The sequence below is a fragment of the Mauremys mutica genome, chromosome 9, assembly GCF_020497125.1.
Source record: "Mauremys mutica isolate MM-2020 ecotype Southern chromosome 9, ASM2049712v1, whole genome shotgun sequence".
NCBI classification, from domain to species: Eukaryota; Metazoa; Chordata; order Testudines; family Geoemydidae; genus Mauremys; species Mauremys mutica.
This window is the reverse complement of record NC_059080.1, coordinates 98,054,899-98,077,801: the sequence shown is the minus strand read 5'-3', so window position 1 is coordinate 98,077,801 and position 22,903 is coordinate 98,054,899. Positions and strand designations below refer to the sequence as shown.

Here is a 22,903-nt window from a genome sequence, read left to right as displayed (position 1 = left end):
CAGAGCAGCAAACAGGTCACAGTAACTGGAGATTTAATTGTAAAAATAAATAAAAATACTGACAGAGCAACTGGTCACCCAGACAGAATGTTAATTGGTCAGCAGCAATGTAAAAAATGATTGAGGGTTCAGTGTAGGTGACAGATTAAACTATGAATTTATCATATCATGCTGTGGCAATAAAGGCAAATACTATCCTGGGAAATATATACAGTAGTCACATTAAACAGACTGTGCAGATCCGGCAATCATGTATGCAAACAGGCACTCACACAACTGCAGAAAGACAATCGAGGTAACCAGTTAAAAATTGGGCATGGCAAGTTTTCTTTTTTGGTTTACACAGATTACATCATAGAAAAACAGAAGTGGGTATCTCGAGGTACATTCTGAAGGCACATCGCCAGGATAAAACATTGACAGTAACTGGAGTTGTACGGTTATCTTCCTATGCACTTCTTCAAAACGTTACCCCATGATTTTTTTCCAAAGTGAAAAGAGTCTAGTGGATATAAGGTTCCTCAGAACTTAACTCTTAAACTGAAGTGTTTTGTAATTGGCACAGAAAGGGGGACAGGAAAGGCAAGAGACAGACAGTGCGACTTCATCACTGTAAATATACCATGGTGACAGGCTATGCCTATACTTAGAGCTGGGGATGCAATTTCCATCTTAGGCCGACTTATCAGCACTAGCTCTGAGCAAGCTAGCACACTACAAAGAGAGTGTAGATGAGGCATCACCAGTGATGGGTGGAGCTAGCTGCTCCGAGTACGCAAGCATCTGAGATGCTAGTTACATACATGGGGCAGCTAGCCCTTCTTGCTGGTCCCACCGTGGCAGCCACACTTTATTTTTAGTGAGCTAGCATGGGCATGTCTCTGCGACCTCCCTGTGAATTACATCCCCGGCTCGAAGCATAGACATACCAAGGAACAGATATATGTCTAGCATCTCTCAGCTAAAGAAAAGTGCATAGATCAGTGGTCCTCAACCTTTTCGTCTGGCGAGTGCCAGACAAAGGACCGTGGCGGCAGTTGAGCATCCGCCAAAATGCTGCCGAATTTCGGCAGCATTTCGGCGGTGACGCCTCTCGATAATGTTGCTTGTCGGTGGCAAGTGGCGTCATCGAGAGGTGTCGCCGCCGAAATGCCTCAGAAATTTGGCGGCATTTTTGCGGATGCTCGACCGCTGGCCAGGACGCACCCGTGGGCACTGCGTTGGGGACCCCTGACATAGATTATGTCCCCCTGAGGCAACTTCTCACCAAGAGACTCAATAGAATTTTGTTTGGAAATTCACTTTTCTCTGACTCACTCTGTGCAATCACCTGTAGGAGCAATTCCCTTCTCTTGTTCCTTCTGTAGGGCATCGGGTGTGTTTGGGGGAACAGATGGCAAGAACTGAGCTCTTCATCTTCTTTGTCAACCTGCTGCGGGCGTTCACATTCCAGCTTCCAGAGGGAGTGAAGGAAGTCAATCTGGACTATATTTTAGGGGCTATATTGCAGCCATATCCATATAAGCTTCATGTAGTTCCACGCTAGTCTGAAATGAACCATAAAGTGGAGGTGATTCTGTCAGGGATTTTTTTTAATATCCATCTTGTACTTTACCTTATTCGTCTTATCTGATCATTCAGTATTGTGACAGTGGATGGAGATATTTTTATTTAGGAACTTATTACATTTTAACTTTTAAAAAATAAATGCATTTGCCAAAGATCAAGAGATCTTCAATGTACACAAGTGCAAGATAACACCTATTGGAAAGAATTATCTAAACTATTTCTACTCAGTAGAGATACTGATGAACTAGGTGTAGTACTTTAGAAAAGATCTGTGCATTACCAGGCAGCACTTACTAGAGATGCCTGCTCAACGTGCTAATAAGATGTTAGACTGTATTACAAATGAGTCAAAAACAGCAGAAAATGAAATGACGTATGAATAGGTGATTCAGTCCCACCACTGATGCACAATTGCCCAGATACAATAAACATGCGTTATTTTAACTGAACTTCAGTGTGTACCATTCACTCGTCTGTGTTCACAAAACATCTCTTCTCTCCTTCAAAAGTCCATTTAACATGTTTTTATCCAAAGGCTACCAATGTACTTTGGGTCCCCTTTCCTTTTACTCTCTTTGGGAGGACTACTCACAGTAGTAAAGTTAAGTATACACACGTCTGCAGTATTAGGGCCTCTCACAATCACCGTTCTTTTGAACATCTCTTTGGATTTGGCAATGTGATATGTCACTAGAGTATAATGGATACTTTTTTGTACGTCTTCTTCTCCTGGTTTCCTCATTAAATATTTACTGTCTTTTTACAAGTTGCTTATGCATCTGTTTTATTATATCAATCATGGCATCTTTAGGAACCAACTATTTTTTTCTTAAGAATCCCTCATTTCCTCTTACAACTCCATCTTCTTTTGAGAAGTTAGTGGAACAACAGTCTACTACTGGTTACTTTAAGTAACGGCACTGGACTGTTGAGAACTGAAGAAATTAGATCAAATTACCATCATTTCTTAGGGCCACTCCTAGATATAGCACCATTCTATGAAAATTAAGGGTTTGGTGCACTTGGTACTATCTTTTATTGCGTCACAATCCCACTAATCTCAACAAAAATATATAGTCCTCTATTGATTCCACTTCTGAAAAGGTTCTGTTTCCAACTCAGCTGCATGCAGAAAGATTCTGGAGTGAATTTTGAAACTGAAAGTATCATTGTACATATGAATCTGCTGTAAAGTCAACATCAGAGAAGAATCGGGCCCTCTAGCTCTGCTTTTCAGCTCCCACTTAGCGGAAACCTGGGTTTCCAAAAGATTGCAAAGCTTGCCACAACACAACAAATAAAGCTTAAAGAAACACAAAGAGATTGAATGATCAATGATATTAACAGAAGACCTTTTAAACTCTTTATCATCACTGTACATTTATTAAAGAAAATACAATATCTAAAAAAACCACACTTGAGTAAGAAATATTTTAACAGGAATTAAGAAAACAACATTCGGGTTACCAGTAACATGGCGTTTCAAACCAACAGCTTTGCAAAAGTCATTTCTTCCTTCCCTTCCAGGTGTTCACATAGTGTAAGACAAACTCACCTAAACTCATCCCTTCCAAACTTAGTTTCATGACAAATATTCCTAGTAGCATGGCCCATGATAAAGTACTCAGTAATAAGACTGGCAGTGATACAGATCCGGTCTATCCCTGTTCCAGTGTTCTTTGTTGGATCCTAGTCTTTCCTTCCTGAAAAAGGGACTCCAGTTTCTTTCTCCTACACGGTTCCTATCCCCCCCCTGGTCTCCTGAGGTTGTTTTGTAAACTTGGATATTCTTCAGCAAATGTTCTTTCATTATGTACGCATAGGTCACATTTTTTTTCTGCTTTAATTTTAAAACTGCAGCTTGAGTTAAAATATGTGCACATATCCTTTGTCCATATTTTTTAAGAACTGAGGTATAGCATTAAGTCCAGTTGTATGTCGCTGGCAGTAAAACATATGGAGGGGAAGAATGCTCATCAGGATGCATGTGGTCAAGGTGGTATCTTTTCAGAGAGGACGTCACCAGGCTGGAAGTCAGTCTGAATGGAAAACTACTGGGCTCAGGGTATTTTCTGGTTACTTCATTTCAAACTGAAAATAGCCAGAGGTCAGGCTTTTCTAGTCTCTCTACTGTTATGATGTTGATGCAAGAATTCCAAATTACCTTTTCATCACAGCTGTAAAGGAGACCTGCAAAAAAGAGGCTGAATTGAAGCTATTTCATAGGTTAAAACCTGTAGTTTGTAACATGTTAAGAGTCTCAGGGAGGAAAAGATTGGCAGATATGCCTTAGCTAGACAGAGAAAAGGAAAATTCAGGAATTAAGGCCATGTATCATTACACATTCTCTTCCTGTTACTTGATACACTTAAATAGTCTCAAGGAAGTGATCCAAGATACTGAAGTTATGGGATTTGCAACTAGACTGAACAGAACTCTAGGAATATACAATACAGCATACCACTGGCACCAGCTCTACATCAGTTCAATCCTTGAGGGGGCCATTTAGGGATCTGGGGCAAAATCAGTACTTGGTCCTGCTAGTGAAGGCAGGGGACTGGACTCGATGACCTTCAAGGTCCCTTCCAGTTCTATGAGAGGTATGTTAATCTCTCTCTCTCTCTCTCTCTCTCTCAGTGCCATTGCCCACTTGTCCCAGTGCCTGAGACACACAACTACCTGAATGAAAAGCAAGTGGTGGGGCTGGTAGGAAAGGGGAAGGCACTGCGTAGTCTCAGAGTCCTAAGAGGACTCGTGACCATTCCTACTCAACCAAACAGCAGCTATAACCAAAAGTGCTTTAATATTTGATTAACAGGGAGACTGCACCTTTTTCTTTCAGATGTAGACCCAGCACAGTAAGCCATGTTTCCATTTCCTTCAGGCTAAACTACTGCAGTGTACTCCACATGGCATAGACCAGGAAGGGCACATCGTTGTTTAAATACACAGCAGCCCACTTTTAGGTAAGGCAGACTAACAAAACCACATCACCGAAATTGGTCCATGCTCACCACTGGCTTCCCTTCAAAAACCTGAACTGCTTCTAGGTTCTAGTCTTTATAACCTTCCCCCAGCTAGGCCTTCTTAAACTCAGAGATCATCTCTTTCTGTATCTTAGCTGCAATCAATGAGGAGATTGTGGCTGTCATCTTCAAACTGAAATTCTCAGGAGGTTTGAAGCAGGGTATTCTCAGGGGAGTGCCACTGTCACTTTACCCTACCACCGGACAGCAGGGTAGGCCCAAGTCTTACTACCCTTAGGGAATAATGTAAGGCCTGGTCTACACTACGCGTTTAAACTGAATTTAGCAGCGTTAAACCGATTTAACCCTGCACCCGTCCACACAACGAGGCCCTTTATATCGATATAAAGGGCTCTTTAAACCGATTTCTGTACTCCTCCCCGACGAGAGGAGTAGCGCTGAAATCGGTATTGCCATGTCGGATTAGGGTTAGTGTGGCCGCAAATCAACGGTATTGGCCTCTGGGCGGTATCCCACAGTTCACCATTGTGACCGCTCTGGAAAGCAATCTGAACTTGGATGCACTGGCCAGGTAGACAGGAAAAGCCCCGCGAACTTTTGAATTTCATTTCCTGTTTGCCCAGCGTGGAGCTCTGATCAGCACGGGTGGCGATGCAGTCCCAAATCCAAAAAGAGCTCCAGCATGGACCATACAGGAGATACTGGATCTGATCGCTGTATGGGGAGACAAATCTGTTCTATCAGAGCTCCGTTACAGAAGACGAAATGCCAAAGCATTTGAAAAAATCTCCAGGCTATGATAGACAGAGTCCACAGCACAGTGCTGTGTGACAAGCGTAATGGAAAGCCAAAGAATCAAATGGATGCTCATGGAGGGAGGGAGGGGGTACTGAGGACTCCAGCTATCCCCCAGTCCCCGCAGTCTCCGAAAAGCATTTGCATTCTTGGCTGAGCTCCCAATGCCTGAAGGGTCAAAAACATTTTCCCAGGTATTTCAGGGTATATGTCGTCAATCTACACCCTTCTCCCCCCCACAAAAGAAAAGGGAAAAAAAAGTTTCTCGCCTTTTTTCAATGTCACCCTATGTCTACTGCATGCTGCTGGTAGACGGGGTGCTGCAGCGCTGAACACCAGCATCCCCTTCCCGGTGGCAGACGGTACAATATGACTGCTATCCATCGTCATCATCAGCCCGTGAGTGCTCCTGGCTGGCCTCGGTGAGGTCAGCCGGGGGCGCCTGGGTAAAAATGGGAATGACACGGTCATTCCCGGCAGATGGTACAGAACGGCTGGTAACCGTCTTCATCATAGCAACTGGAGGCTGAGCTCCATCAGCCCCACCCCCCACTTTCATGTCTAAAGAAAAGATTCTGTACTGCCTGGACTATCATAGCAGCAGGAGGCTGGGCTCCTCGCCCTCCCACCCTTTAATGTCCTGCCTGGACTATTATAGCAGCTGGAGGCTTCTTCCTCCTCATTTTCATCTCACTAAAAAGTCAGTGTTTCTTATTCCTGCATTCTTTATTACTTCATCACACAAATGGGGGGACACTGCGATGGTAGCCCAGGAGGGTTGGGGGAGGAGGGAAGCAACGGGTGGGGTTGTTGCAGGGGCACCCCCTAGAATGGCATGCAGCTCATCATTTCTGCGGGATCTCTGGGGCTCTGACACGGAGCGGCTGTGCTCTGGTTCTCTAGTACACTTGCCCCATATTCTAGGCAGGACTGACTCTATTTTTAGACAAAACATAAAGAAGGGAATGACCTGGAAAGTCATTCCCATTTTTGTCCATGCGCCCCTGGCCGACCTCAGCGAGGCCAGCCAGGAGCACCCATGATAGCAGCAGACAGTACAGAACGACTGATAACCGTCACCTCATCGCCAATTTACAATGGCATGGCAGATGGTGCAATAGGGATGGTAACCGTCTCTGCTACCTTGCAAAGGCAAATGAATGCTGCTGTGTAGCACTGCAGTACTGCATCTGTCAGCAGCATCCGGTACACATACAGTGACAGTGACAAAAGGCAAAACGGGCTCCATGGTTGCTGTGCTATGGCGTCTGCCAGGGCAATCCAGGGAAAAAGGGCATGAAATGATTGTCTGCCGTTGCTTTCACGGAGGAAGGATTGAGTGACGACATTTATCCAGAATCACCCGCGACACTGTTTTTGCATTGGGATCTCAATCCAGAATTCCAATGGGCGGAGGAGACTGCGGGAACTATGGGATAGCTACGGGATAGCTACCCATAGTGCAACGCTCCGGAAATCGATGCTAGCCTCAGTACATGGATGCACACCGCCGAATTAATGTGCTTAGTGTGGCCGTGTGCACTCGACTTTATACAATCTGTTTTACAAAACCGGTTTATGTAAAATCGGAATAATCCCGTAGTGTAGACATACCCTAAGAATCATCTCTCTAGATAGGCCCATCCCTCAGTAACAACAGCCTGTCAACGTTTGCCCTAGAGACAGGCAAGAACCACATCTAAGAAAGAAATGAATAATGAACAAGAAATGGAAATAATGCTATTATTAATTAGGTGTTATAGCTCCTAGATTCTAAAGCAATGGCCACCATTAGAAATGTATATATATGTTTCCATCTCCAATTTCTGGGAAATAAAAGTCCAGTTTTTTGTGTGGTTTTGAGGACAAAGTATAATCACGGGTCACCACAACCTAGAGCAAGAAAATTAGTAAGCCAACTGATACCCTGTGTTTTTTTGTTTGCTTGTTTGTTCTGTGCGTAATTGGCCTCTTTCCCTCTTGGAGGTTTTATCAGGTTGGTATTTGTCTTGCCTAATAAGTAAGCAGTGTTATCAAGAACACTCTCTGATTTAAAATGCAAGTAAGATTTTATTTTAACACGGTTGCAAAAAAATAATATTTTTGGATCTTTTCCCCCCCCCCTAAAATAAAAATATCTTAAGTGCCAGAAACTCAAAACTCATGCCCAATCCTGCAACAACATTGTGTGCATGTGTAGTGGGGGGGGGGGGGAATCAGTGACATGTTAAACATGTTGCATTTACTTGACCAAAACAGCTCATAGCCCAATGTGAATTATCATTATAGCATATTGTGTGTGCAAGCAAACACAAATGTAGACCTGCTAAGGCGTGCAGGGCAATCATCTCCAGGTTTTCCCTCCTCTTTTTTTCCTGTATTATTAGTATTAATTTCTAAATATTGTAGTAGTGCCTAAAGTCCCCAACACAGGTCAGAGCCCATTGAGTGAGGAAAAGGATTGGATATATAAATAAAATGATAAGAGTGATGATGGTGACACAAAGGGAGAAGAATACAGTTAAATATATCAAGTATCAGAGGGGTAGCGTGTTAGTCTGGTTCTGTAGAAGCAGCAAAGAATCGTCTGTTAGTTAAATATAAGTGGGTATTCACCCACGAAAGCTCATGCTGCAAAACGTCTGTTAGTCTATAAGGTGCCACAGGATTCTTTGCTGCTTTTACAGAACCAGACTAACATGTACACATAAGCACACATACAGACACAAAGATACACACTTGATTAATAACTTTTAAAATGCAAATATAAGCGTCAATTATTGCCATAAGCCCATCACAGCTATTAGTTCACCAGCTTCTCACAGGCTTTACAGCAGAGGTGGGTATTGAGGATGGATTTGAAGGAGTCAGTATGGCTTTATAGATCATTTCAGAAAGGGGATTCCATGTGTATGAGGCAGCATGAGAGAAGACAAAGAGCTATAGTATAATTGCTACTTTGCAGACTGGGAAAACGAAAAGAGAGGTTTACTGATGTGCCCAAGAACAAACAATTAGCAACGGAGTGGAATTAGAACTTTCAAATTCCTGTCTACCAGTCCCTGGTGCAAATGATTAGCTAATATGTATCTGTTTGCCTCTCTGACTTCCAGTGTACCTCAATCTCAGTGCCACTGAAATTCAAATGCCACCTACTTCTTGCAATATTTGTCCAAGGGTCTCCTGGCTCTGAATGCATTTCCTATTTGAAAAGAAAAGAGAAAATTACTTCAGTGCAAAGCATTAGTAGTTTCCTATTGTCTCATCTTCCAGGAAACTCTACCTGTCTCTCTCAAGATTTAACCTCCCTACTTCCTGCAGACCTTAGATCAGAGCCTCCCACAGGCCTAACCTACTTCCTTGTAGGCCCAAGTGTTCATCAGGTTAACACCTGATCCCATTAGTATCACCCCTTCAGATACGGGGCTGGTAATTATGGCACAGATGAAGCCAGCTCTACTTCCCTTAAAGGGCCAGTCATCCCAGTCACCCTGTGGTAGTGGTACAAAGATGTTATAATAAATATGAAAACATTACTATTATAAATAATTGTGTAGTGTTGTCCTATGCTCTGTTACATGTGAAATTTAGAAACAGTGTAAACCCAAACACACACCTATATACTTTTACCTGTCTATTTTGGTTGTTATGACCACTGTGAAATTGCCTTCAGTATTAGGCAAGTACGTTGAAGGTACAATTACATAATTCCCTGCAGAGAGTCTGCACAGTTGGCTCACTTCCTGTGAGTAGCAATGAGGTACACAGCTAACCAGTGGCTCCAAGTGCAGAAAAGAACAAGTGTGTGGTTTCCAACTGCTGTTAGGCACCTGAAGACATTAAAATAATTTCAGATCTCACACCTTTAAAACAAACCAGTGTGTTCCATAAATAATCTACCCCTCCAAATACACACCCTATTTCATATAATGATTGCTATTTACTCAGGATCACTTATCAGTTGACAGGAAAAAAAATATTTATTGGGGGAGAGGGGCAGGAGAGATTCATGCCTGATTACCAAGATTGAGTCTTAGTCACCAAACATTCCAAACCATTTGCATCTGTGCAAAAATGAAAAAAAAATCCACTCATTTTAAAGAAGTGTATAATTTAATATAGAGTTAACTAGCTATAGTCTTAGTGTTAAATAAAACCCTTCAAACGTTCAGAAAATCTATAAGTACTGGCTGCTGCGTGACTTCTAAAACAGAATATGACAAGGGTTCAGTGGAACCAGAAATCTGGTTGCTAAGCTATCCAGTCATGCATTGTAATACCCTACACTCTACTGTATCGTGAACTAATACAGCTCAAATGTCTATTTGTATTGGCCCAAATGTAATCATTTATAGGCTGCATTTCCATTCTCCAAGGTAAAAGACACCTGCATAAAAGTGATGGAGTTAGTTGATTCTTGTAAATGAAACAATCAGATTGACTGGGGTAAATCATACCTGGAAGATATGAAACCCTATTGGACGACACTTGCTATCTTGACAGTGCTGGCGGAGAGTGACTTTCATGCTGCGCTCTTCTGTTCCTGCAGGGACGGAGAGGGGAAAGCAGGGATTGGTATGGAAGGAGTGGAAGTTCCTGCTACCTCCAGCACTTTGGCCGTTTTTCCAGCATCCCTGTAGCTGCACAGTCTCCCATTCACCTGGTGGGAGCTCTTCACAGAGGGCAGCATCAGTGGGTGGTGGTTTTATCTCACTATTAAATACAAGACAGAAAGGAAAAGTAGTGTACAAAAGATGAAAGATTTCCATGACTGCAATTCACCATCCTTAATGCTCAGCTGTCAAAATATGGACAAATACTAGTAATGAAATGTGTGTCAAGAAATGCAAACTCTTGCCAGTCAAGCATTCCCATTAACTGTCAATTCAATGCCAATCATTGCCACGTATAAATATAATTAAATGCAAAACCTGAACATTTGTGGAACAGAGAAAATAAAAACCATAAAGTAAAAATTAAGATCTCTACAGCACCTTTAATCTGGCCACATTGCTCAATATAAATGTAAAGTATAAGCACATTAAAATATGTATTTAAGAAATAGCAAGAGAAAATACAACATGCTGCATTAGTTTATTGATTACATTTATCTTTTGAATTTCCTAACATTGATGCATTTCGTTTCTTAACCTTAATGTTCCATGAACTTACATTTTTGCATTTAATTTCCCTAGGGTTCCCCCCCACTAAATAGGGCAAGGGGGAAAAAGAAAGAAGGAAATATGAAAGCAATGTAGCTCTCAGAGTCCTTCCCCACCCGCCCACAGAGCTCCAGAAGACATGTACCCTGGATAAAGTGAACACATCACAGAACTGTGCAACATCCAAGATGTACTGATGCCTGCAGTAATTGTGCAGCAGTAAGATTCTTGTATAAAACACACCAGACCCTGGCTGAAGTATATTCTCCACAATGTGCACACTGCAAAGAACTACTGCAGTTCACCTCTGAAAAGTGTGCACTTCTTCCCGACACTGAGCCTCTCTTGGGTCAAAAAGGGATTTAGATGGCCACCCCCAGGTCCCTTGAGGTACTATAGTAGGGGTGGGGAATCTTATTTCTATCAGAGGCCATTGACCCACATTAAAAATCGGTCAGGGGCCAGACACAGCCCTGGGGTGGGATCAGAGGCTTGAGCAAGTGCCCACAGCTGCAGCCCCACAAGGTGGGGGCGCAAGGGGACACGGAGGCTCTGGGACAAGGCCAGAAATGAGGAGTTCCAGGTGCGGGAGGGGATTCCAGGCTGGGGCGGGGGAGTGCAGAAGGGGGTGAGGGATCTGGGGTGGGGCTGGGGATGAAGGGTTTGAGTTGCAGGAGGGGGTGCCGGGCTGGTGCCAAGGGATTTGAAGTGAGGGAGTGGGCTCAGGGCTGTGGCAGGGGTTTAGGGTACGGGCTCCAGCAGGGAGTTGGGATGTGGGAGGGGATTCAGGGCGTGGGCTCCAGCCGGGCGGCACTTACCACAGGCAGCCCTTGGTTGGCGGCGCAGAGGGGCTAAGGCAGGCTCCCTGCCTACCCTGGCTCCGCACTGCTCCCAGAAGCGGCCGGCATGTCCAGCCCCCAGGCGGAGGGGCCAGGCAGCTCAGCGCGGTGTGCGTGGCCAGCACTCACAAGCACTGATCCCGCAGCTCCCATTGGCCGCGGTTCCTGGCCAATGGGAGCTGCGGAGCTGGCGGGGGGGGGGGGAGCACACAGAGCTTCCCTGATCGCCCCTCCACCTAGGGGCCGCAAGGACATGCCGGCAATCCGGCGCGCGCAGCTCCAGCCCAGCTGGGGAGGAGGAGGAGGAGGAGGAGGCGGCTTTCGGCCCCTGGCGCGGAGACTTGCTGCAGGCCAGACAAAATGAAGCAGCGGCCCAGAGGCTCCCCACCGCTGTACTAAGGATTTCAAACATCTCCGAGACCCCACTCAAAGAGCCAGGAGAGGTGCACATTATAGAGCCATACTAAAAACCTGAACTCAAAAGATTTAGCACCTTCTTTACGTGTACCTCTCCTAACCATAGTTCAGGTGACAGCAAGCCCTCATAAAAGGTATAATGCTTTACTTAAACTGTCAACAGGGTTTTTGTGGGATTTGCTATTTCTCTTCCTTTGTGAACATACCTGAGGCAGATTCTCCCCGTTGAGAATACACGAAGCAGAAAGTCGCTCTCTGCATCCTTCAGAAAGATGCTAGGGACAATAAGGTAATAACCAGCGGCAAGGTCACAGCGCAGGTGTACTTCTCTGTCATAAGAATGACAAATGGTACTGGCAACCGGAGGAGCAGAGAGGGTCTTTGGTAGGTTAAACCGCCTCTTCTCCACCTAAAATAGACACACAATGTAGCATAGCATTGAAGGTAAATTGATAAGATTATAGCAAAAGTTAAATGGGGTCAAATATTCAGTCAACAAACCCCAAATCCACAGCACCACAAGTGTGTGTTTTGCCATCTGGCAGACCATGCGCATGGTGCAGATATTATTTCCAAACCTGTCTCAAAGGGTCAGATTCAGAATAGCACTCATGAGGGTGAGCAATTTGGGGTGGAAAAATGAAAGCTGCTTCCCCCTTTTTGTGCCCTTGAGCAGTGCTGGACAGAATTTCACTGAGGACTGTAGTCCCTTTTCTCACACAGCTTCCCTGTGGAAGTTAATGCCAGAAAGGGGGCAAGAAAGGGTGAGGTAAGTACAGGGAAATGGTCCACCATCTCACTCATGCATCAGCCAATGAGCAGACCACACATATAGCACATCACACCATCTCAAAAGGTCACAGAGCATTGCTCTGGCATATTTATCCTGGGAGTTCCCAGGAAGAATTCTCTCTCAGCTAGAATTGCTCTTGGGGGTATCAGTTACAAACCGGCCCCATGCAGAACCGATCCAGCATGCCCCAGGGCAGAATTTTGCCCAAAGGAAATACAAAATTCTGATACATTGTTGTGCTTTCATTCAGATTAGATTTACCCAGGAGCCAACACGGTCAAACCATAAACCATGGGAAGCTCTTATTTTCCATGCAAAGTTCAGTGGTGCTGAACCTTGCTCATGTACAACGGCTACTTTTTCAAACAAATACTTTTTTGGGAATCTCATGTAGTCTCAGGGCAGGCTAAGGCTCAGCAACTACCAGAGCACATTTTGTAAAGTGAGCAACTGTTATAAAAAAAATGTGAAAACAATTTGTTTTAATTTACTCTCTTCAAAACAACAACAAAAACGAACAGGCTGGAGCAAACCAGGCCCAGACTGAAAACCGGTCTGCCACGTTTCAGCTGAAATGCAACTTTTTCAGTGAAGGGCAAACATTTTAAGTCTTATGCTTTGTTATACCTAAAATATTGTGTAACAGAGATTTGTGGGGAATTAAAGGAGATTAGGAGAAAAATACCGCTCATATTTTGAGTTAAAGAGTTTGGCCTGAGCATCAGTAAAATAAGCCTTCATCCACTACTAATTATGTTCTTGTTTACAAAAGTAAATAAGAAGAAAAAAGCTGTTAGAAGATATTTCCATAGTGCAAATTAAAGCTGGAGGTGAGATTATATTAATGAGCCCGGGGCAGATCACTGTGCAACTGGCAAGCATAAAAACCCATTTCTGAAGTTTTTGAACACCTCCGTGATAGCCTGAGTATGCAAAACAGAGTTGCACAAAATTGCATATACAAATGAGCAGAATTATTTTCAGTTGTACGAGGCATTTCTGAAATTAGTTTTCTTCCTATGCAGATTGTGTTGCATTCTGGGTACCCACATTATTAGACAGAGTTTAAGAAACTAGAAAGAACCCAGAGAAAAGCAACAAAACAAGTAGTGTGGTGAAAGGACGGACTTATGAGAAGAGATTAACAGAGATTTTAAAAGATTAAAACATATATAAGAGGTGATAATTAAGGGAGGGACATAACAGTACACAAACATGTGAAGGGTGTAGACACCAAGGCGGGAGAGGAACCTCATAGGATAGTACAAGGGGGTTCACTAAGAGAAAGGAGTTGACATTAAGAAAGGGAAAAAGTAGGCAGATTATCAGGAAAAGCTTTCTAATACTGCAATGTCCTGACTGGGGGAACAGTCTCCAAAGAGAAGTAGTGGAAGCTTCACTGCTTGGAATGTTTAAAAATAAACTGAATAAAGCCCTGGTAGATGTACAATAAGCAACAATCCTTCAATGACCCTGTGAGATGGGAAGGCTCGTCTAATAGGTCTTTTACACCCCTGACTTCTATGAACAATTGACACATGGCATTGCTATAGCCAATGAGTGACTATGTCAGATGCTCCTGTTTTTCTGGAAACTTTTCTTCTTGGCCCAACTAGAAGTTTGAAAAGTTACCCCTAATTACCTTCCAGATATGCAGTCCCACAGCCTGGTAATTCTTCCCTTGAATGCCTTCAGTCAGAGATGAACCTTCCTCTGCTAAGCGAGTCAGATTCCGAGTTCTTCCAGCCCAATCGGCACAGTACTTCCTGGGTTTCTGCAGAAGAGCAATGCACACCTCACTCTGCTCACATATCCTCAGCCAGAACTTGGGGTTAATAGGGAAGCTGTTGTTGTTACGGCAACCACCTGCAGACTGGCCTTTCACCCAAGAGCCACAGAGATTCTGAGTATGACTCAGCACTTTCTCTAATAAAGAAAAACAGGTAACGCACATCAGCAATCGGAAACAATTCATTTTTGTGGCTCAGGCGTCTCCAGACTGAAAGCATTGCTGTGGCAGTGCCATTTTCTGTGAGCTAACATTCACAGCCAAGATATCCCAAGCCAGTCAGAGTGGGAAGCTGAGGAACTTTATCCTTAAAGATCATATGCAGAACTATTTCTACAAGTCTGAAACCTCAAATTTGTCTCCCAGTTGGAAGAGATCATTACAGGGCTCCCTAATACAATTTTCTACAGGAAAGGACTAACCCCCACACCAAGGGGCCAGACATAGCAAACAATTCTTCAGCCTGAAAAAAAAAGGCTTTAAAACTCCTGTGCGATCTCCTTCTTTCCTCCCAGCAGCAACAGACACAGAAAAGGCCTACAGGCTGGGAAGGAAGGAGTAAAATACTGGTATTTCTGCTTTTAAATATTTTGTATCTGATATTGCAGCAAACGAGGACAATAAAATAACCTAGATAGAGATTGTCTCATCTGCAAACATGAGCTGATGTTAAGAACTTTACAGCAAGCGTAGGTCAGAATTCCAATTCGCTACTCCACAGATCATCTTGAGGTGGGATGAAGGTGTAACTGCGACACCTACGCCTCTGGGGGTGTGGAGGAGCAGGAGGAGGAGAACTTATTACACTACTTAATGTGATCTGAATTCAGCAAACAATCTGTATTCCACAAAGCACTTAAGCACATGATTTAATACTTTGGTGAATAGGAATTGACTTACAAACGTGTTTACATGTTTTGCCAAATCGGGGCCAAAATGCCTTCTACTGGTCTTTCCCTGGACTAGGCACAGAAGCATAGAAATGAAAGGCAGAAGAGAACTTGAGGAGTCATCAAGTCCAGCCACCTACAATGAGGCAGGATTACGTAAACCTGGCTCCATTCCCCAGGCTTCTGTTCCTCTGATGCTGTTCAGATGACCCAATTCAGAACCAGATTCTCCCCGTGCGCGCCAGGGAAAGTGAGAGTTTGTAGATGGCACCAGCAATTTATCTCCCCAGGCTTCAGCTACTGCACTGTTCTCCAGACAACCTAGCTTGACAGGTTACACTTCTGTTTTACCCTTTCACTGCTGTGAGCTGGACTCCAGCTATCATTCCCAAACCTCCTGATGCCTAGGCTGCATGGAATAGTGCATGGAGTATGCACTGTAACCATAAGGAATAGAAACATTTTTTTAAATGAATGATGAGATTTCCGAGCATAATTCTATAGCAGGGAGGTCAGCTCTGCAGCAATCTACACAGCTTCAAAGTACGTGAGTCCCTGAGCTTTGCATAACCATTTTCACTTGCAACTCTTAAAATTATTGGCAAATAAGGAAGAGGATTTTTCCAGTAAATCAGAGAAATGTAGAGAAAGCAAAAAGTTAATTACCAAGTCAGGGCCAGTTCTGTTCTCCAATCTCTCCCAGAGTATGCACTCAGTGCATACCCAATAAAATTTGGAAAAAGTTTTGGAAACCACAAAGGTCTAGTGGTAAACAAGTCTGATTTTGGCCTTTTTTAATTCAAATCAGATTTCCCCATTAAACTACTGTTTTGTTACGAATAGTCCCCTTGCTACAACGTACCTGTATAGAGGCTCTGAAGCTCTCCATCTTCAGTGACTGGAAACCCAATGGTAATCTCATCAAACTCCTTGAAAAACTCTTCCTCCTCAACCCAGAATTCTCCTTCCTGGATCTGGGAAAGCAATTCTGAAGCAACTACTGGATCCAATTGGCTCCACCCTTGACCACTGCAAATAAATGCCCAAAAGTCAATGTCTAGGCTGTTTGCTCACACTCCCAATAGAGTTCTACAAAAATCTTCTATCAAAAATTGCTTAGTGAGAAAAAAAATAGTTTTTAATTTTACTGTTTTTGTTCATCCATACAACACTTCCTCTAGTTATTAATCAATTGGGACTGGAAACAGAAATTATAGATAGGCAATCTCTGTGAAGGAAGACCTAGAAACCTAGAGCGTAAAGGATTATGGAACATGCTCCCAGGTAAAACAGATAGCTTATTTACAATGAACACTGAACAATGTGAAAAGTACTTGTACTTTTGTTTATTGTTTAAAAAAAAATTAGGTTTTAGAATTTGTGCATGATAGAATGAGGAAGTGAAAAAAACAACTCCAAACACAAAAAAGTGGTTCAACAAATAAAATTAAATATGTCTGTTTTAGAAGGGTTTTCTGGAGCCACTTACTGAGCCCCTTACATCAGCGACACACCATTTCCATAGAGCAGTAGGGCAAGACCTTTTTAGCATGTTGGCTTCCAAGTTACCACAAGTTGAACATCTGAGCCACAACTAATTAATCAGGGTCCTACTAATTGCCGGGCACCTTCAATTCCAATTAATTTTACTGAGACTGAAAAACATTCTGCACTTTACATAACAGGGTACTACAGCTTTAAGTTCTTTGAGGCAAGGAGAGCGTCTTCCTTTATGTGCTAGACACCACATATAACAACGCTAATTTTTAAATTAGGCTAACTTTTTTTCTGTGCAGTGTTGTTGTAGCTGTGTTGATCCCAGGACATTAGAGACAAGGTGGGTGAGGTAATCTCTTCTACAGGACCAACTTCTGTTGATGAGAAAGAACCTTTTGAGCTTACATAGAGCTCTTCTTCAGGTCTGGGAAATGTACTCAGACTATCATGGTTAAATACAAGGTGGAGCAGATTGTTTAGCATAACTAGTTAATACATATTTCAAGGGACCATTCAAGTGAAGTGGCCCAATAACACACATTTCCAGTCACAAAAATAAGAAAAAAAATCTGCGGGAGAGGAGGTTAAGTGGATTACAGACAACAACTATTTAAGTCAGTGGTTTTTAACCTGTGGTCTGCTGTCTATGTTTAAGGGGTCCACAAAAGGTAGACTATGAAAATAAAATTTCAGATCAAGAAAAGGCATTTTGTTTTTCTGATTAATCAAAAGTACATAAATATCCCCATCTACAGATCAAAACCTGGAAGTGTTGTCATTACCATACAAGTCCACTGTCTAGCAACCTTTCTCATACTGTGTCAAATGTTGTGCTGAGCATGTGCAACATGTATAGCTGAATTCTGTTCAGTCAGTTTTCAGTCTAAGATGTCTATGGGAGGGGTACACAAACCACAGGTTAAATTTCCAAAGGAGTCCACAACTCCACTCGAAATATTTGTAGGGGTCCACAAATGAAAAAAAGGTTGAAAACCACTGATGAAGGTGAAATGAGACAACCACTAAGCTCTCAGAAGAACTCATACAGAAATATGATAAAAGACAAGCACCATATCACCTGTGGGTGAACACTTTTCACAAAGTGATCACTCTATATCTGACCTCTCAGTCCTCATCCACAGAGGAAACCTGCAGAAGATGAGCCTGACAGCTTAAATTCATACATTTTCTAGATACCAAAAATCACAGATTGATAGCTTATTGCAACAAATCTATAATCCATTTAAACTCCCGCACCAAAAAACATATTTCCTATCAATGTATCATGTATTTGGAAATCTGGATTGCCAGACCCAAAGCTTCAAAAAATTAAGACCCACAAGAACCATGATGATGTATGTTGAACTCATAAAAAAGGTTCTATGAAATAAGGCTCCCATACTCTGCAACTCTTCTCTGTTGTAGCCTATTACAAATACTATTCTCTGTAATATACACACACACTTTGTGCTCAACACAATAAATATCTTCATCTTTATGGTAGTACCTTAAAAAGAGTATTCTAAATGAAAACAAGCAACTTACCCTTCCCGCCAGTGCCCTTTCCAACACCGCCTCCCCCAAGGGTTTCGTATCCGTAGCAAGATTATTTCCTTGCCCAAGACTCTGGAGAGATGAAGCATATCTGAGACAATAAAGGCATGAAATTCTCCCAGTTCACTGGCACCTGTACAGGAAAGATAACCATCATTAGGAGGTAGAAAACTACCTAGCATTCTTTTTCAAGGCAAGAGGAAGTAAGCTCTCCATCCCCTGTGAAAAAGATTCACTTTCTACTGAAGAAAGTTGCTACAAGTCCACTGCTCTGCCTGTGAACACAACGGATGAACATGCAGCCCACACTGTACACAGAGACAAATAACTGCCTGGTTTATGTATCTATGATTAGAAGAGTGAAGAGAAATGCTGATCACCAGAATCCCTAGAAACATGCTAGTTAGCTTTGAGTATCCACAGACCAGTGGTGCTGAAGCACTACTTTCCCTTACTTTTTTCCTTTTATGGGAAGAGAGAGAGACACTTGCCATGTTTAAGAATCTCTGGAATGCTCGTATTACCTTGCCCGGAGCTGAGGACTGAGCAACTTATCACACATCGTTCCTTCAGGTTCATCAGTCTCCTAAATACCATCTTCTCCAAAACTCTACCAGTCCTCTCTCTTTCCATGCTTCTTCCAGGGTCTTTTAGGGTCCATCTCTCAGCTAGACCTCCAGTCAAGTCAACTAAAGCATCTGCCACTTGCCCTGCCCATAACTGCTCATAAGACCCATGCACCCTATAAAAACAAAAAAGAAACAGTGGCACTTATTGCAAACTTTACTCCTAAAATGAACATCATTTTGTCTTTATTTTAATCACGCATATGTCCCCATTGGGAACCTAATGTTAGAATGACATAAAAGGTGCCACTGCAGCTATAGAATATTTAGGCCCTCAGACACCTCATGTATTCAACAAAGTGTCTAGGTGACTGCTGGTGCCTCTGCTATGATTCTATGAGGTACCAGAGGACCTTGTCCAGATGGTGATGGGTTTGTATGACAGTTTCATGACAAGTGGACATACTTCAGTGTAACAGAGTGTTTTGAGGTGAAGGCTGGGCTCCACCAGGGTTCAGTGCTTAATCTATTACTATTCATAACTGTGATGGACTTCACAAGTAAGAAAATCCAAATGGAAGGTGGTCCAAAGTTGATGTATGGAGACCATATTGCACTAATGGCCAATAGTGCAGAAGATTTGGTCCAGGAACAGGAAACTAACAAATTATGGCCTCAAAATGACTAAAGAAAAGACTGAAGTAATTTGGGTGATTCACATGGGACAAAAATAGATTAATATTAACACTGAGGGCCAGCAACTAAATCAGGTTTCTGCATTCAAGTACTTTGGTGGCTGGTTAGAAGCAAACAGAGAAGTCAAACGAGAACTGTGCATGAGACTAAACTGGCAAAGATAGGTGGTGTGATTTATGATAAGCATACGCCCAGACTACTTAAGAGACAACTATACAAAACTTTGGTAAGACCAGCTCTTCTCTACAGATCAGAGAAATGGGTGACCGAAGAGAAGCACTTGAGAAGACCTGAAGTCATTGAAATGAGATGTTTGAGGGCAGTGAAAGAGGTGACATTGCTGGAACACATGTGGAATGATGACATCAGGAGTGAGACCAAGGTCTGCGGTATCACACAGAAGCTGCAAGACAGGAAGCTGAGATGGTATGGGTATGTTTGAAGGATGTATAAGTGAATCTTTTTAAGGAGACATTTGGGACTAGAGTTCACAGGCTGCGAACAAGAGGATGGCCAAGAAAACGGTCAATAGACTGTTAAGGGAGGATGGAGTAGCTATGGAGTGAGCGCTGGACCAGCAAACCTGGAAAGACTGATAGACTACCTGATGGGAAAAGGGAAAGAAAAAGAAGACATCCAACTGCCTTATGGAAAGCTTGATACAATCCTTTCCTGAACAGAAACTGCTCACTGCTTGTCATTTGCACCCCATCATCTCAGAATTTTCATCACCTTTCATGATGCACAATATAGCTAGTAATGTTTAAAAAATAACGTTTCTAACATACCTCCCATTAATATATTCTTTGTTTGCTAAACACAGTCAAACTAGTTTTTTCTCCCACCTGTTTTATCTTGTGGGATCAGGGAGGCTGTGTTATTATTTGCGGTAACTACAAAGCAGAGTGAATGAACACACTGAAAGAGTACTAAGCCAGATCTATACAATTTCTGTAAGAAATGGTCAAAACAATATTTAGCGGGCAAACCAAGAGTAAGAAGAAAAGGTCAATGTGCCAAAGGTGCCTTGACAGAAACATGTACCTTAACTTCACCATATCTACAGCTACTGGGTAACCTAACCTTAAAAGGTGTTTGTCCTCTGATGGGGGCTAAACAAACCCTTCTCTAAGATCTTGTAACAGTTTGGTGTTCACCTTATCCAAAGCATTTGGTCTCTGAACTGCTATGTCAGTCTACACTGTATAATGGGCTGAGATCGTATTTTGCTGCTTGTTTTATAAAACAATGGCCCCACTGTCAAACACAAAATAAAACAACAACAACAATATTCCAGGGTCCATAACTCCTGACAAAACCAGCAAATGAGTGACAAGGGATGGTTAGGCAGCAGTATGCAAGAGAGAAATATTCAGAGCCTGAGCCTCAGCTAACATAAATTGGCGTAGCGTCATTATTTCAGTGGAGCAACACATATTTTCAATAGCTGATCTGCCGTTGATGTCTACCTTAAATCTTCTCAAATAATGCAATGGGGAAAACTTTATTTTGGTCTTACTAAGCTAGGTGATCTGCAGCTAGTAGCTAGCTGTGCATCACTGCAGTCTATCAGCTTCTGGGTCATTATAAAAAAACCCTCTTATTTTTTCACAATTCCTTTCAGTAAGAAAATCTCACCCTGTGTGAGGGCGGAACTGTATCTGTGTGATCCAGGATAAACTCTGGCAATTATCAATGTACATACAGTGAAATATAAAGAGTTCAAGTCTTAGAGAGGGCTCTGGAAGCCCACATAGCAGGAATGAAATCCAAACAAAGCACTATGTAGAATATGTGCTATTTATTATTGCAATTGAAATCACCTCCTCCAATGAAGTTCACATACTTGGCATAGACCTTTTCCAGTAAGGGAAGCCAAAACACATCTTCTGTCTGACACTGGGAGAAGCAGAGTTTACCCCCAAGGCAAGGCAGGCGATCATCAATGGTTACCTCCACCCAATGTCCAAATTGCCAGACTTGAAAAGTGAAACAGCCTGTGTACGTCTCATCTGTCCAGCTGGGCTGACCTGGAGGGATTACCTGGAAGAAGACAAGACAATATTAGCAAAATCAAGACAATCAGGGACTTTCTTTTGAGGAAACCACCACTTGAAACATGGTCAATTCCAGCTATTCTACATCATAGCATAGATAGAAATAATGTGTCATAACATCAAAGAGTAAAGACAGAGCATCAGAGTACATTGTAGAAGTTTCATTGAGTTGGAAAAGGCTAGGGAAAAATAAAAATGTTAATGGAGCATACAGGAGAATCTGCTAGGACATGGAACATTACAAGAAGCTGTTCTATACCTTAGTTAGCAGGTATTTACTCTTCTGCAAAGCAACACAGGCACACAGGAACCAACAATCTCCCAAAATCCCTTGCTTCACTTGCACCTCCTGTGGATCGTCTGAAAACAATCGAGGAGCAGAACAAATTTCCTAAAATAAAGCAAACATTAAGGTTAAATCCTGCATGACAGACTAAGCCAAACAAATCTATGTTTTGTGGGATTGGATGGCTCACGAGATGGTTAACACAATAAGGGGCCTTCCACCTTTCATTCCTGCTTGAATACAGCACAGGTTACCACTAACTGAGAGTTGTTACAGTATGATGACTATTCAGTGAGTGACCTATGTGAAATAAGTCTGGTGGGTCTCAGTCCAGATCTTGGTAGCTAGATTCCATCATCAATAATACATTACTATCGATAATCTCAGAAAAGAGACAAGAAGTGGATGAATAAAGAGAGAAATAACCCACTCCCTAGTAGTTGTGCAGGTCATAGATCACAAGCAAGGTTGAGGTACATTAGCAGGGAAGCATGGGATGCAAGTTATGAAAAAATTCAGCATCCCAGTACAAAAAAACCCCAAACCCTTATCTGGCCAAGGAAACTCAGTTTGCCATTGTTAAGCAAGCTATTGATCTAAACTGCAAAACAACCAATTAGTCTGATATGATCATAGAATCATAGACTTTAAGGTCAGAAGGGACCACTATGATCATCTAGTCTGACCTCCTGCACAACGCAAGCCACAGAATCTCACCCACCCACCCCTGTATCAAACCTGTGTCTGAGCCACTGAATCATAGAATCATAGAATCTCAGGGTTGGAAGGGACCTCAGGAGGTCATCTAGTCCAACCCCCTGCTCAAAGCAGGACCAAACCCAACTAAATCATCCCAGCCAGGGCTTTGTCAAGCCTGACCTTAAAAACCTCTAAGGAAGGAGATTCCACCACCTCCCTAGGTAACCCATTCCAGTTCTTCACCACCCTACTAGTGAAAAAGTTTTTCCTAATGTCCAACCTAAACCTCCCCCTCTGCAACTTGAGA

The 22,903-nt window shown here is 42.7% G+C and overlaps 2 protein-coding genes across 9 annotated transcripts in view; one reads left to right on the top strand and one right to left on the bottom strand.

Annotated features, from left to right (window-relative positions):
• LOC123376963 (cytochrome P450 2J5-like) overlaps window positions 1-10,778 on the top strand; it is a 30,840-nt gene extending 20,062 nt beyond the window's left edge. The window contains exon 9 of one of the 2 annotated variants that reach the window (XM_045029272.1): window positions 10,547-10,778. In XM_045029272.1, coding sequence (XP_044885207.1) covers window positions 10,547-10,566 — 20 coding nt within the window. In that variant the 3' untranslated portion in view covers window positions 10,567-10,778. Of the gene's footprint in view, window positions 1-1,367; window positions 2,019-10,546 lie in introns of those variants that run through there. The other variant, XM_045029271.1, reaches the window with a different exon arrangement.
• The window catches only part of CAPN10 (calpain 10), a 31,523-nt gene continuing 11,552 nt past the window's right edge, over window positions 2,933-22,903 (bottom strand). For 4 of the 7 annotated variants that reach the window (XM_045029265.1, XM_045029267.1, XM_045029268.1 and 1 more), the window contains exons 4-15: window positions 21,871-22,002; window positions 21,401-21,597; window positions 18,817-19,034; window positions 18,284-18,425; window positions 16,104-16,270; window positions 14,205-14,488; window positions 11,976-12,178; window positions 9,809-10,064; window positions 8,982-9,181; window positions 8,508-8,553; window positions 6,966-7,050; window positions 2,933-3,759 (exon numbers count right to left, since the gene is read on the bottom strand). In XM_045029265.1, the coding sequence (XP_044885200.1) occupies window positions 6,982-7,050; window positions 8,508-8,553; window positions 8,982-9,181; window positions 9,809-10,064; window positions 11,976-12,178; window positions 14,205-14,488; window positions 16,104-16,270; window positions 18,284-18,425; window positions 18,817-19,034; window positions 21,401-21,597; window positions 21,871-22,002 (1,914 nt within the window). In that variant the 3' untranslated portion in view covers window positions 2,933-3,759; window positions 6,966-6,981. The remainder of the gene's footprint in view (window positions 3,760-6,965; window positions 7,051-8,507; window positions 8,554-8,981; window positions 9,182-9,808; window positions 10,065-11,975; window positions 12,179-14,204; window positions 14,489-16,103; window positions 16,271-18,283; window positions 18,426-18,816; window positions 19,035-21,400; window positions 21,598-21,870; window positions 22,003-22,903) is intronic. The other 3 variants (XM_045029270.1, XR_006582008.1, XM_045029269.1) reach the window with 3 other exon arrangements.